The sequence below is a fragment of the Schistocerca cancellata genome, chromosome 6 (genome assembly GCF_023864275.1).
Source record: "Schistocerca cancellata isolate TAMUIC-IGC-003103 chromosome 6, iqSchCanc2.1, whole genome shotgun sequence".
NCBI lineage: Eukaryota > Metazoa > Arthropoda > Insecta > Orthoptera > Acrididae > Schistocerca > Schistocerca cancellata.
Window position 1 is genome coordinate 228,508,439 of NC_064631.1, and position 13,788 is coordinate 228,522,226.

General features: G+C 37.8%; 1 protein-coding gene across 1 annotated transcript in view; it reads right to left on the bottom strand.

The window, feature by feature from the left end:
* Positions 1–2,681: 2,681 nt before the first annotated feature.
* Positions 2,682–13,788, bottom strand: part of LOC126088260 (spatacsin) — a 388,646-nt gene continuing 377,539 nt past the window's right edge. The window contains exon 35 of the mRNA XM_049906389.1: positions 2,682–5,215. Within this exon, the coding sequence (XP_049762346.1) occupies positions 5,008–5,215 (208 nt within the window). The 3' untranslated portion in view covers positions 2,682–5,007. The remainder of the gene's footprint in view (positions 5,216–13,788) is intronic.

Below are 13,788 nucleotides of genomic sequence, written 5' to 3' on the forward strand. Positions count from 1 at the left end.
TCTTGGAGCCCCTCTATTGCTGTCCTGTACTGTTTCATAAAATTTGCATGGTATTTCTACAGAATTCATGCAGTATTGTTTGATTATCATCAGCAGATTGAGACCATCTCTAAATATGTACATTAACATTTGCCAAGAAAGAGTGATTTGACAACTGTTGTTATTTCACATTAAATATCACTCTCTTGCAATCATTGTGAATCATTATACGTAACCACTGATCTTCACAAAATTGCCAATATAAAATTATTTGTAAGCAGATCTGTTGGGCTGCTTAGGTTGAAGACAACCTCAGCATCAATGCATCAAGGTATAAGACTTCTCTCTGGTAACTAAATGTTGTTTTAAATGGTAATCAGACAGTCTCCTTTTATACCACTGTAATTTCTTTCTTGATTAATGTATAAACAAGAGATTAACATAAGAAAAAATCCTCCCCAAACTTTGTAGATTAGCACTTTGACATCAGCTCAGTCTCAACAAAATCATCAAGGTTCCTTACCCATACCTGTTGACCATTCATTTACCTCTAAGATGCCATATTTCAGGAAACCTAACAGAAAAACATAAGTACCACTGTGCTGTAATCATACTACATTGAAGAGGCAAAGAAACTGGTACATCTGCCTAATATTGTGTAGGGCGCCGCGAGCATGCAGAAGTGCTGCAACAAGATATGGCATGGACTCAACTAATGTCTGACATTGTGCTTGAGGGAACTGACACCATGAATCCTGTAGGGCTGTCCATAAATCCATAGGCATACGAGGGGATGGGGATGTCTTCTGAAAAGCACTTTGCAAGACATCCCAGATATACTCAATAACTTTCATGTCTGGAGAGTTAGGTGGCCAGCAGAAGTGTTTAAACTCAGAAGAGTGTTCCTGGAGCCACTCTGTAGCAATTCTAGATCTGTGAGGTGTTGCATTGTCCTGCTGGAATTGCTCAAGTCCATCAGAATGCACAATGGACAAAATGGATACAGATGACCAGGCAGGATGCTTACGTATGTGTCACCTGTCAGAGTATTATCTCGACATATTGGGGGTCCCATGTCACTCCAATTGCACGTACCCCACATCATTACAGAGCCTCCATCAGCTTGAATGGACCCCTGCTGACATGTAGGGTTGATGGAGTCATGAGGTTGTCTCCATACCCATACACATCCATCCACTCGATACAACTTGAAAGGAGACTCGTCTGACCAGGCAACATGTTTCCTGTCATCAACAGTGCAATGTTGGTGTTGATGGGCCCAGGCGCGGTGTAAAGCTTTGTGTCGTGTAGTCATCAAGAATACTCGAGTGGGCCTTCGGCTCCAAGAGCCCATATTGATAATGTTTCATTGAATGGCTCACACACTGGCACTTGTTCATGGCCCAGCACAGAAATCTGCAGCAATATGTGAAAGGGTTGCACTTCTGTCACACCGAACGATTCCCTTCAGTCGTCGTTGGTCCTGTTCTTGCAGGATATTTTTCCGGCCGCAGCAATGTCGGAGATTTGATGTTTTACCAGATTCCTGATATTCACGGAACACTAATGAAATGGTTGTATGAGGAAATCCCCACTTCATGGCTACCTCAGAGATGCTGTGCCCCATTGCTTGTGCGCCAGCTATAACACCACGTTCAAACAACTACTTGGAGATTTGTAAGTATTTATTTACAGTTCATTAAATTTTGATAACCTGCCATTGTAGAAGCAGTAACCAATCTAACAACTGTGCCAGACACTTGTTGTCCTGTACAGGTGTTGCCGACCGCCACATCGTATTCTGCCTGTTTTCATATCTCTGTATTTGAATATGCATGCCTATACCAGTTTCTTTACCTGTACTTCTCATTTTTTCAGTAGTTGTAGATGACTAAACTGCCCTTATTTTTGGATTTAGCTTTTTTCTGATATTTTTTTCATATTCCTGTAAATCCAAAACTAACTAGTATGTTACTGTCTGTTATCTTTCAATAATTAGTCTTGTGACAATTCTCTCTTGTCATCCATTAAGTTTTAACTAATTTATTTCTTTTTCCATGAAATGTATATGTAATAACTTACATTTCAATAAAAGTATTCCCATCCCTCCATTATTTTTCCTCTGAATCAAAAAATTGGTAATCATTTTCTACTTGTCAAAATTATATAACTATTATGTTATTTACTGTCTGTTTGGTCTGGTACTGCAAATGTTTATGTGCAATTATCTGAAAGACTGCATTATCTTATTAGTCTTACATTTGGAACAAAAGGAAATTCTGTTTGAAAAAGGCACCAGATGGACACACATAAGCTCATTACTGAATGGAAAGACTGTAGTAAATGAAGATGTTTCCACAATGTGTGACCAATGAACACATAAGGTGAGAAAAGACCATTCATGGTTGCCATTGCACATTTATGCAAAACATGGTGAAACATTGTTTAACTAATATTCACAACAAAGATACGTTTTGTGACTGAATATAAATTTGTTTCAAATGTAAAAACTTCTATGCAAATAGGGGGAGAAATGAGATACATTGCAGCAAATTTTATATGAAAACAGTAATGGTTTCTGTGTGTGAATGTGTGTACTTTTGTTTGAAAAAGAGTTAGTACTCAAAAGCTAGTGTGAATGCTGTTTTCTGTTATATGTTTCTGTGCTCCATGCATCGATCCACTGTAGCTGATGGTTGCCTTTCCATATTTTACTTATATGAGAATATACCAATTTCAAAGTCATGATACCAAATAATAAGATATAATTATTTATTATAAAATACAGCTTTTTGGAGATACAGATTTTTGGTCTATGTGTTTTAGAACTTTTGCAACACTCTCATAATCTTTCTTAATAATATAAATGCATAAAACAGTACATACAAACTACTTGGAGATTCATAAGTATTTATTTATAGTTCACTAAACACTAATAGGAACATGGAATATTTGATTTTTCAGTACAATATTTGAATACAGTACAATACTGCTGTTCAATGTTGTCGTTATTCAGACACTTTTGAAATTAAGGCACTTAATTATCATTTTATCACAATAATATAGCACAAGGCACAGCATGCATAGTTGACTGTTGTGCGTATAAAGTTTTGTTCTCCTAACTTACTAACTATTTGAAGTATGGAAGCTTATAATAAGAAACCACGAGCTGTTGGTAATTGTAATACCACATCTGTTGTCAAGAGGGTATTGCTGCATAACTCCAAGAAATTAACAAAATTATCATACAGCTTGATGATTAAAATCTGGGTGCTGCTGATGAAATGACTTTCACAATGTTACCAATTTTTAATCTTTTCATATGGTTACATAAAATATGAAGTGGGACATAACATTGAGCACAATGAATTAAAGTACTGAAACATCCTCACAAACATTTTCAGCACTATAAACATGTCTGCCTTCACTTTCTAGTCTATTGCACTGGATAAGCAGAAGTCACATTCAAGTCAACCAAAACAGTATCTTTCGGTGTGGTGCATATACACACCAAACCACTATTCTTAAATATATAGGAGTGAATGATTCACCCCTTCACTTTTCTTTTCATTATTTGTGGAAAGCCTGTCACAGCATTCCATATGAGTAGTAGACAGTATTCACTGCTTCATAATGTTAAACAATGTTAAAATGTCTTGTGTAGCATACACATATATTTTAAAGTGATGTAAATAACATACTTGAGTATCTAATCATACAAACCAAACTTTTACACCAGGTAAAAAATGTTTGTACACAAATGTGGTTACTTTGCAGTGTATTGTTTATAAAATGTGATGCCTTACATGAAATAAGAAAATAAAATTACATGACGTTATTGGAATGTCAATTACAAACACTGTATTATAAAATGCTCATATTTAGATTTAAACTAAAATATCTGTCATTAAAATTATTATTAAAATTACCTATATATTCATTCTGGAAAACAAGTGTTTCTCTTGTCCTGTTCATACTACCTGGCAAATTTGTTTTGTCATAAAAAGAAACCAGGGTGATATTAAAGTCAGAGTAAGTAATATTGTAACAAATATTTATAATGTGCTTTACTTCATGTAATTTGAAATATAATTTCCTTAAAATGCAAATGTTCTAAAAGAAAATCCAGGTTGGAATGTAACAATATTATGAAAAGGATAATTGCTACTCACCTTATAGTACAGATGCTGAGTCGCAGATAAACAAAACAAAAAGACTGTCAGAAAATGAGCTTTTGGCCAACAAGGCCGTCATTGGAGATAGAACATACACAAACATATTCATGAAAATGCAACTCACACACATGGCCATGGTCTCTGGCCGCCATGGCCTCAGCTGCCAGAGGTTGCAGTCATGTGTGTGTGTGTTGCATTTGTGTGAATGTGTATTTGTATGATCCATCTCCGAAGTCTTTTCCTTGTGCCTATCTGTGACTCAGCATCTCCACTACATGATGAGTAGCAGCTATCCTTTTCATAATATTGTTCTAATAGGAAACATTTCTTGAGAGAAGAGACCTCTGCTCATTTTAAAAATGAAGTGTTAAGACATGGGAAACACATGCAAGTATAGCTGACTCATTGTTAAGTTGTAAACTTATGGTAGCACACCTTGCTTTGAACAAGAATGGTTGTACTTTTTTATGTGCATACTGATGACTTAAAACTTTCATCTTAAAGGTATTGGTCTACATGCCCACAGATAATGTTAAATTGCTTTTACTGTTTAAAGTAAACAAAAACTCTTGCGTTTGGTATTAGCAGAATTGAAAATCAAGTATGAGGGCACAGTTTATCCTGCAGACCCAATTATGAATACTGTAAACAGGAAATTACATATCTAGCACAAATGTCACTATGTTAGGTGAGAGATGACTAGTTATTTCTCTAGGTAAATGACTTTCTGTGTCACATTAAATAAAGAATAAATAATTTATAAAATAATATGGGTCAGTAATGGTAATATCTTATCCTGGCAACAGGAAGTCTGTGACATGCACAATAATTGATCACCAAATTCTTTCTAATCTTATAGAACGTTATGTCTTCTAAAACCTTTTCTCCATATAGTGTCTTTCAGATATGCTACCTCAGGCCCATTAAGAAGACTCTGAATAATGTCTTTGAATCCCAGCTGACTGGCAATTCGATATCTGACTTCAACACTAGGAGCACGTAAAATGAATTTTTTCATTTCTTGTGCCATGTCCTGCGTCACATTTGGCTCCATCTGGAATCTGAAACCAGAAAAAAAGAAGATCTAGGAAAACCAAATATTCCATGGACTAAAAAAAAAATTACACAATGACTTGTCTTGAAATTTCAGAACAATAACACAAGTAACAGTACATCGAATTTATACAAGCCTGCAGAAAGAGTCACAAAAGAAGTCAGTCTGATACTGTACAAGAGATATGTATTTCTGCTGTTAAATTACAGTTAATGGAAACAATAAAATGACATACTGCTTTGTTGTTTGTCTTCCATTTAACTTGTTCTTAAGCCTGTCTTTTGACCTGAGTTTTAACCATACTAAATAATTGCACAGCTAACCCTTTTAATACTCAGTCTTTTTCCTTCCTTTTATTATATAAAGGAATCTCTCATTGATATTCCCTCATTTTACCTACATAAGTCAGTTTTCTCTTTACCTCTCGAGTAATTTATATTTGCCCATTGAAAGAACCATTCTTTTGAAAGAAAATGTTTCTACGAAATCTAGTTTCATATACAAACAATTAGAGGATGGAAAATGATATTAATGATGAGGATTCTGAAATAATAACATTTATTCAAAGGGGGAAAAAGAGACTATATCAAAAGAGACATTGTGTTTACAATTCTCAGCAGTGACCTAATAGCTATTACGTCTGACTGATCATTTAGTCAGTGTATTCATTCAACATCAAACATTTGCTGCTATGGCTATAATAAGATTCAATTAAACTATAACATGGATTATAGCAAGGGAGTGATCCACTGAAAGGAAGACCATTTTTATGCATATGGAAATCTAAAAAATCAGATACATTCAGGAGCTTCTTAAGTTGATCGACCTCAGGATGTCGAGCATTGTTAAATATTGGAGTAGAGCTGTAACCTAGCTTCTGGAGGATGCCAGACATCAACCTAAATGCTCCAGCTTGCTTATCACACAGATAAGTCAAAATACATAAAAAATTTCTTGGTCTTCCACATATGTAAATCATGCTACTCTCCAGAAGGTAGTTAAATAGTTAATTTTCAAGTGATTGCTCTGATTAATTGTGTTTACAGGCAAAAACTGTTAGAAATCTCCACAATATAAGTACAGAATGAAAACATCAATTTCCCAGTATGAAATAGTATACTGTTTAGCATAAAAAGAAGACAGCTACAATAATTTTTGGATCATTGCCCTCATGTTGGTCACTGATCTCTATCCAGCTTATTCACAATTCTACTGTTGAAAAACAAGACCAGAAGTCTCTCTCTCTCTCTCTCTCTCTCTCTCTCTCTCTCTCTCTCACTCTCACACACACACACACACACACACACACACACACACACACCAGAAGAATAAGGATTTGACTCTAGATTCAAAAAAGATAAAATATTTGTCTGAAAGATAGTGAAGTTGTCACTCTTGTCTGTGTACCTGTCAATGACTCAATGTATCTAATATTTGGTACATTGTTTCATTTACTTCTGAATTATTTACATTTTGTTACAACTTTCTGCTGACAGATCTTGTGTTTCATCGACTTTTAAATCAATGTAAAATTACATTTTACAAATAAATGACATATATATGTGATTCTAGGAGTTGGGGAACCAGTTATTAGAGTACCCAATGAGGGCAAAATGTTTGTTATTAATGAAGCATGTTACTATGGAAAGTGTACTTTTGCAAAACTGCTCAAAGGAGATTGGAAGTTTTGTGCTATAAAAGAATGTAAATGGTTTAATTGAGTCACAGTCTAGTGTTACTGAATTGATTTCAATTTATTGTAACCAAGAACTGGAAACCAAAGGTGTTGTCTGAGATTATGTCATTGTAAAACAGCAGATACAAAAGTCAAAGGAAAGGAAGAGAACATCTTCCACTGTCTATGCAGTCATACTTATTAAGTGATGTGACACATCTAATCACTCATCTTTACTTAAACCCATGAGAATAATAAGCCAGCCACTGTGGCCAAACAGTTCTACATGCTTCATTCTGGAACCACACTGCTGCTACGGTCGCAGATTCGAATCCTGCCTCGGACATGGATGTGTGTGAAGTCCTTAGGTTGGTTAGGGACTGATGACCCCAGATGTTACGTCCCATAGTGGTATTCAGTCCAGAGACTGGTTTGATGCAGCTCTCCATGCTGTTCTATCCTGTGCAAGCTTCTTTATCTCCAGTACCTACTGCAACCTATATCTTTCTGAACCTGTTTAGTGTATTCATCTCTTGGTCTCCCTCTACGATTTTTACCCTCCACGCTGCCCTCCAATACTAAGTTGGTGATCCCTTGATGCCTCAGAGTATGTCCTACCAACCGATCCCTTCTTCTAGGTAAGTTGTGCCACAAATTTCTCTTCTCCCCAATTCTACTCAATACCTCCTCATTAGTTATGTGATCTACCCATCTAATCTTCAGCTTTCTTCTACAGCACCACATTTCAAAAGTTCCTATTCTCTTCTTGTTTAAACTATTGATTGTCCATGTTTCACTTCCATACATGGCTACACTCCATACAAATACTTTCAGAAATGACTTCCTGACACTTAAATCTATAATCCAGTTTAACAAATTTCTCTTCTTCAGAAACACTTTCCTTGCCATTGCCAGTCTACATTTTATATCCTCTCTACTTCAACCATCATCAGTTACTTTGCTCCCCAAATAGCAAATCTCACTTACTACTTAAGTGTCTCATTTCCTAATCAGCATCACCCGATTTAATTCGACTACATTCCATTATATTTGTTTTACTTTTGCTGATGTTCTTCTTATATCCTCCTTTCAAGACACTGTCCATTCCACAAACCTGCTCTTCCAGGTCCTTTGCTGTCTCTGCTGACAGAATTACAATGTCATTGGCGAACCTCAACATTTTTATTTCTTCTGCATGGATTTTAATTCCTAATCTGAATTCTTCTTTTGTTTCCTTCACTGCTTGCTCAATATACAGATTGAATAACATCAGGGACACGCTACAACCATGTCTCACTCCCTTCCAACCACTGCTTCCCTTTCATGCCCCTCGACTCATACCTGCCATCTGGTTTCTGTACAAATTGTAAATAGCCTTCCGCTTCCTGTATTTTACCCCTGCCACCTTCAAAATTTGAAAGAGACTATTCCAGTCAACATTGACAAAGGCTTTCTCTAAATCTACAAATGCTAGAAACGTAGGTTTGCCTTTCCTTAATGTATTTTCTAAGATAAGTTGTAGGGTCAGTATTGCCTCACATGTTCCAACATTTCTATGGAATCCAAACTGATATTCCCATTCGTATGTAAAGAATTCATGTTAGTATTTTGCAGCTGTGACTTATTAAACTGATAGTTCGGTAATTTTCACATCACTACACTACACTCGTTCGCCCTCTGTTAGAATATTGCTGCGCTGTGTGGGATCCTTACCAGGTGGGATTAACGGAGGACATCGAAAGGGTGCAAAAAAAGGGCAGCTTGTTTTGTATTATCATGTAATAGGGGAGAGAGTGTGGCAGGTATGATACACGAGTTGGGATGGAAGTCATTAAATCAAAGACGTTTTTCGTCGCGGCGAGATCTATTTACGAAATTTCAGTCACCAACTTTCTCTAACGAATGCGAAAATATTTTGTTGAGCCCAACCTACATAGGTAGGAATGATCATCAAAATAAAATAAGAGAAATCAGAGCTCGAACAGAAAGGTTTATCTGTTCGTTTTCCCCGGGCACTGTTCGGGAGTGGAATGGTAGGGAGATAGCATGATTGTGGTTCGATGAACCCTCTGCCAAGCACTTAAATGTGAATTGCAGAGTAATCATGTAGATGTAGATGTAGATGTAGATGTAGATAGATGTAGATGTCGACATCTGCTTTCTTTGGGATTGGAATTATTATATTCTTCTTGAAGTCTGAGGTTATTTCACCTGTCTCATACATCTTACTCACAAGATGGTAGAGTTTTGTCAGGGCTGGCTCTACCAAGGCTATCAGTAGTTCTAATGGGATGCTGTCTACTCCTGGGGCCTAGTTTCGACTCAGGTCTTTCAGTGCTCTGTCAAACTCTTCATGCAGTATCATATCTCCTATTTCATCTTCATCTACATCCTCTTCCATTTTCACAATATTGTCCTCAAGAACATCACCCTTGTATAGACCCTCTATATACTCCTTCCACCTTTCTGCTTTCCCTTCTTTGCTTAGAACTGGGTTTCCATCTGAGCTCTTGATATTCATACAAGTGGTTCTCTTTCCTCCAAAGCTCTCTTTAATTTTCCTGTAGGCAGTATCTATCTTAACTCTAGTGATATATGCCTCTACATACTTGCATTTATCCTCTAGCCATCCCTGCTTAGCCATTTTGTCCTGTAGATCTCATTTTTGAGATGTTTGTATTCCTTTTTGCCTGCTTCTTTTACTGCATTTTTATATTTTCTCCTTTCATCAATTAAAGTCAATATCTCTTCTGTTACCCAAGGATTTCTATTAGCCCTCGTCTTTTTACCTACTTGATCTCTGCTGCCTTCACTATTTCATCTCTCAAAGCTAACCACTCTTCTTCTACTGTATTTCTGTCTCCCTAATTCTCTCCCTGAAACTCTGTACAACCTCTGGTTTTGTCAGTTTATGCATGTCCCATCTCCTTAAATTCCCACCTTTTTTGCAGTTTCTTCAGTTTTACTCTACATTTCATAACCAATAAATTTGGTCAGAGTCCACATCTGCCCCTGGAAATTTCTTACAATTTAAAACCTGGTTCCTAAATCTCTGTCTTATCATTATATAATCTATCTGAATCCTTTCAGTATCTCCGGGGTTCTTCCATGTATACAACCTTCTTTCATGATTCTTGAACCAAGTGTTAGCTATGATTAAGTTATGCTCTGTGCAAAATTCTACCAGGCGGCTTCCTCTTTCATTTCTTACCCCCATTCCACATTCACCTACTATGTTGCCTTCTCTACCTTTTTCTACTATCAAATTCCAGTCACCCATGACTATTAAATTTTCATATCCCTTCACTATCTGAATAATTTCTTTCATCTCATCATACATTTCATCAATCTCTTCGTCATCTGGGGAGCTAGTTGGCATATAAACTTGTACTACTGTGGTAGGTGTGGGCTTCGTATCTATCTTGGCCACAATAATGCGTTCACTATGCTGTTTGTAGTAGGTTACCCGAATTCCTATTTTTTTTCATTCATTATTAAACTTACTCCTGCATTACCACTATTTGATTCTGATATAAGCAACAGTTGTAAAGCGCATGCTGGATGCTGGTAAAGTGTCACTGTTAAAGTGTGAACTAATATAGTTCGTGTGAAAGTGTTCTGGACATCAAAATGGAGGCAGACAGATACGAAAAAAGCCGCCTATACTGTCGCAAACCAGCACCCAGCATTATGCTACTACCAGTAATGATGTAACTTCCCGGATTCTCCCGAAATCATCTGAAGATGAACCTGAAAGGGTTCGAAAACCGGTTAATGTAATAAAGCTTTATTAATGAAAAAGTGACTGGTTGCAGTTGTGTATAATTTATTTACATTTGATTTTGTGTTTATAACCCTGTATTCACCTGACCAAAAGTCTTGTTCCTCCTGCCACCGAACTTCACTAATTCCAACTATATCTAACTTTAACCTACCCACTTCCCTTTTTAAATTTTCTAACCTACCTGCCTGATTAAGGGATCTGACATTCCACACTCCAACCTGTAGAATGCCATTTTTCTTTCTCCTGATAACAACGTCCTCCTGAGTAGTCCCCGCCCGGAGATCCAAATGGGGGACTATTTTACCTCCAGAATATTTTACGCAAGAGAACGCCATCATCTTTTAACCATACAGTAAAGCTGCATGCCGTCGGGAAAAATTACGGCTGTAGTTTCCCCCTGCTGTCAGCCGTTCACAGTACCATCACAGTAAGGCCATTTTCGTTAGTGTTACAAGGTCAGATCAGTCAATCATCTAGACTGTTGCCCCTGCAACTACTGAAAAGGCTGCTGCCCCTCTTCAGGAGCCACATGTTTGTCTGGCCTCTCAACAGATACCCCTCCGTTGTGGTTGCACCTACAGTACTGCTATCTGTATCGCCCAGGCACGCCAGCCTCCCAACCAATGGCAAGGTCCATGGTTCATGGGGGTGGGGGGTGATGGTCATGTGATAAATATTAGGTTAACCTAATAAGCTAAGTCCCTGCAATGTTAGCAGATGGATTTAGTTTTGAATGATACACTGTCACCTTCAGTTTTGGAAAAATTTAATATGGTGGTGTAAATGCATTGTAAGTGTACTCAGCACAGAAGATGAGTACATACAAGTTGAAGCTGGTATGATATGAATGAAATTTTAACATAGTAGCGGATAGTTCGTTAAATCAGAACCATCAGAAAGTCAAACAACTCAATTTACAATGAGATTATTTCATAACTTTCAGAACGATGTACACTGATCAGCCGGTATGTCCACCTTTGGCATGGATAACAGTGGCGACATGTCAGGGCATAGAAGGAATGATGCCTTGATAGGCCACTGCAGGGAGCTAGCACCACATCTGCACACAAGTCACCTAATTCCTGTAAATTCTGGGGAAGGGGACAATGAACTCAGACACTAAATTCAATCACATCCCAGATGTATTCAATTCGATTTGGGTCTGGTGATGACTCCATCACACTCCTGGCCTAGAGAATAGTGCATCATCTTGTTGAAAAATGTCACTGCCATTGGGAAACATGATTGTCATGAAGGGATGCAAGTGGTCTGCAATAAGTGTGTGACATTTCCTGACCATCATCGTGCCTTGCACAAGCTCCACTGGACCCATGGATGCCCACACGAATATTCCCCAGAGCATAATGGAGTTACCACCAGCTTGTTCTGCAGTACAGATGTCAAGGACTTGTCCCCCTGGAAGTCACTGGATTCATGCCCTCTCACCAGCATGATGAAGAGGGTATCAGGATCCATCAGACCATGCAAAGCTCTGCCAGTGCGCCAACATCCAGTGTTGATGGTCATGTGCAAGTTTCATTTGTAGCTGCCAATGTCATGGTGTAAACACTGGCACACGCATGAGTCATCGGCTGTGGAGGGCCATCGTTAGGAGTGTTTGGTGCACAGTGTGTTAAGACCCACTTGTACTCTGCCCAGCTTTAAAGACTGATGTTAGTACCGCCGCTGTTCACCACCTGTCCTGTTTTACCAGTCTGCCCAACCTACATCATCTGTATCTGCAATGAGGAGTGGTCACCCACCCCACGACATCTGGACATTGTTTGATATAGGTTTCACCACACGTTGAAGAAACTACAGCACTCCTCAACCACCTGAAAATCATGCAGTTTCGGAAATGCTCATGTCAAGCCTCCGGGCCATCACAATCTGTCCTCAGTGAAACTCAGGTGGATCACACACCAGTCACTGGAATGCAGCCCAGGAGTTGTAACTTTTTATGATCCCCCCCATTCCCCAGAAACAATATTAACTTTATGCTTGTTTTCAGTAAAACTGCTTCACATACGTATGATATTATTATTTAAATCTGGTGAAGACAGTGAAGCATCATTTGCAGATAGTATATTGTGGCAGTTGGCTGCCACTGTCAACAAACGAGAACTGAGACTGCCTGAGGGTAGAGGAGCAGTGCAGGAGAATAAGACCCAGCTCCCTCTGGAAAGACTGCCATCCTATGTCTGCGTTCTGTGCTTCCATGAAAGCAGAACTGACATAACAGTCATCAGGATCGCTGATTCCTGTTGATGTAGTGAGAGTTGCATTCAATGCACCAGGATTAACCTCTTCACAATAAGGAAAAAAAAAATCCACAACCAAGGCAAATTGGAGTACACAAAGCATTTGATAGTGTACTGCGCAATTGTCTGCTATGGTTGGCGTGACCTCTACCAGTATCTTACACAAAACCTAGTTAAAAATACTCCCCACTTAAAACTGATATAGTGTAGCATAATACTTGTTTTTGTTTATCAACCAAGTCGCATAACAGTTTTCAAATAATATTGTTGTGATAAATGAGAAGCACCAGTTTGCTTTTGTTCTACAATATTGTAGAACAAAAGCAAACTAGTGCTTTACATTTATTATAATGTTGTTCTACCAAGAACCGATAGAAGATTCTGTTAACATAATATTGTTGTGATACAGCGGAAGCAGCATCAGATGCAGAAGTTGACATTTTGGCAGACTCTGTATTAGTGTGGCTATATGGAAGCTATTACTGTGATTTTAGAAACATCACATAAGACTGTATGCTGTTGAGTTTTTGACATTGTGCTTCTTTTTCAATGTCATTATATTAAACAATAACGCTCGCTGTTAACACAAGCTGCAAGTATTACTTGTGTTTTTGTTACAATTTTGAAACATAGCATACTTTTACACCTCCAGTCTCTGTATTCATGATGTTTGTACTAGGAAATGGATTCTCAGTGAATCTGGTCCCTTGTTAAAAAATACTTTTAGCACCAACATACACAGTTATGTGAAGTCATTTCGCAACATTGTGGAGGACAACAAACAGAAAATATATTCATGATTTAAATAATGAAAACTGTACCATTTACTTATTTTTTGATGCTTAGCACAATGTGTTTCA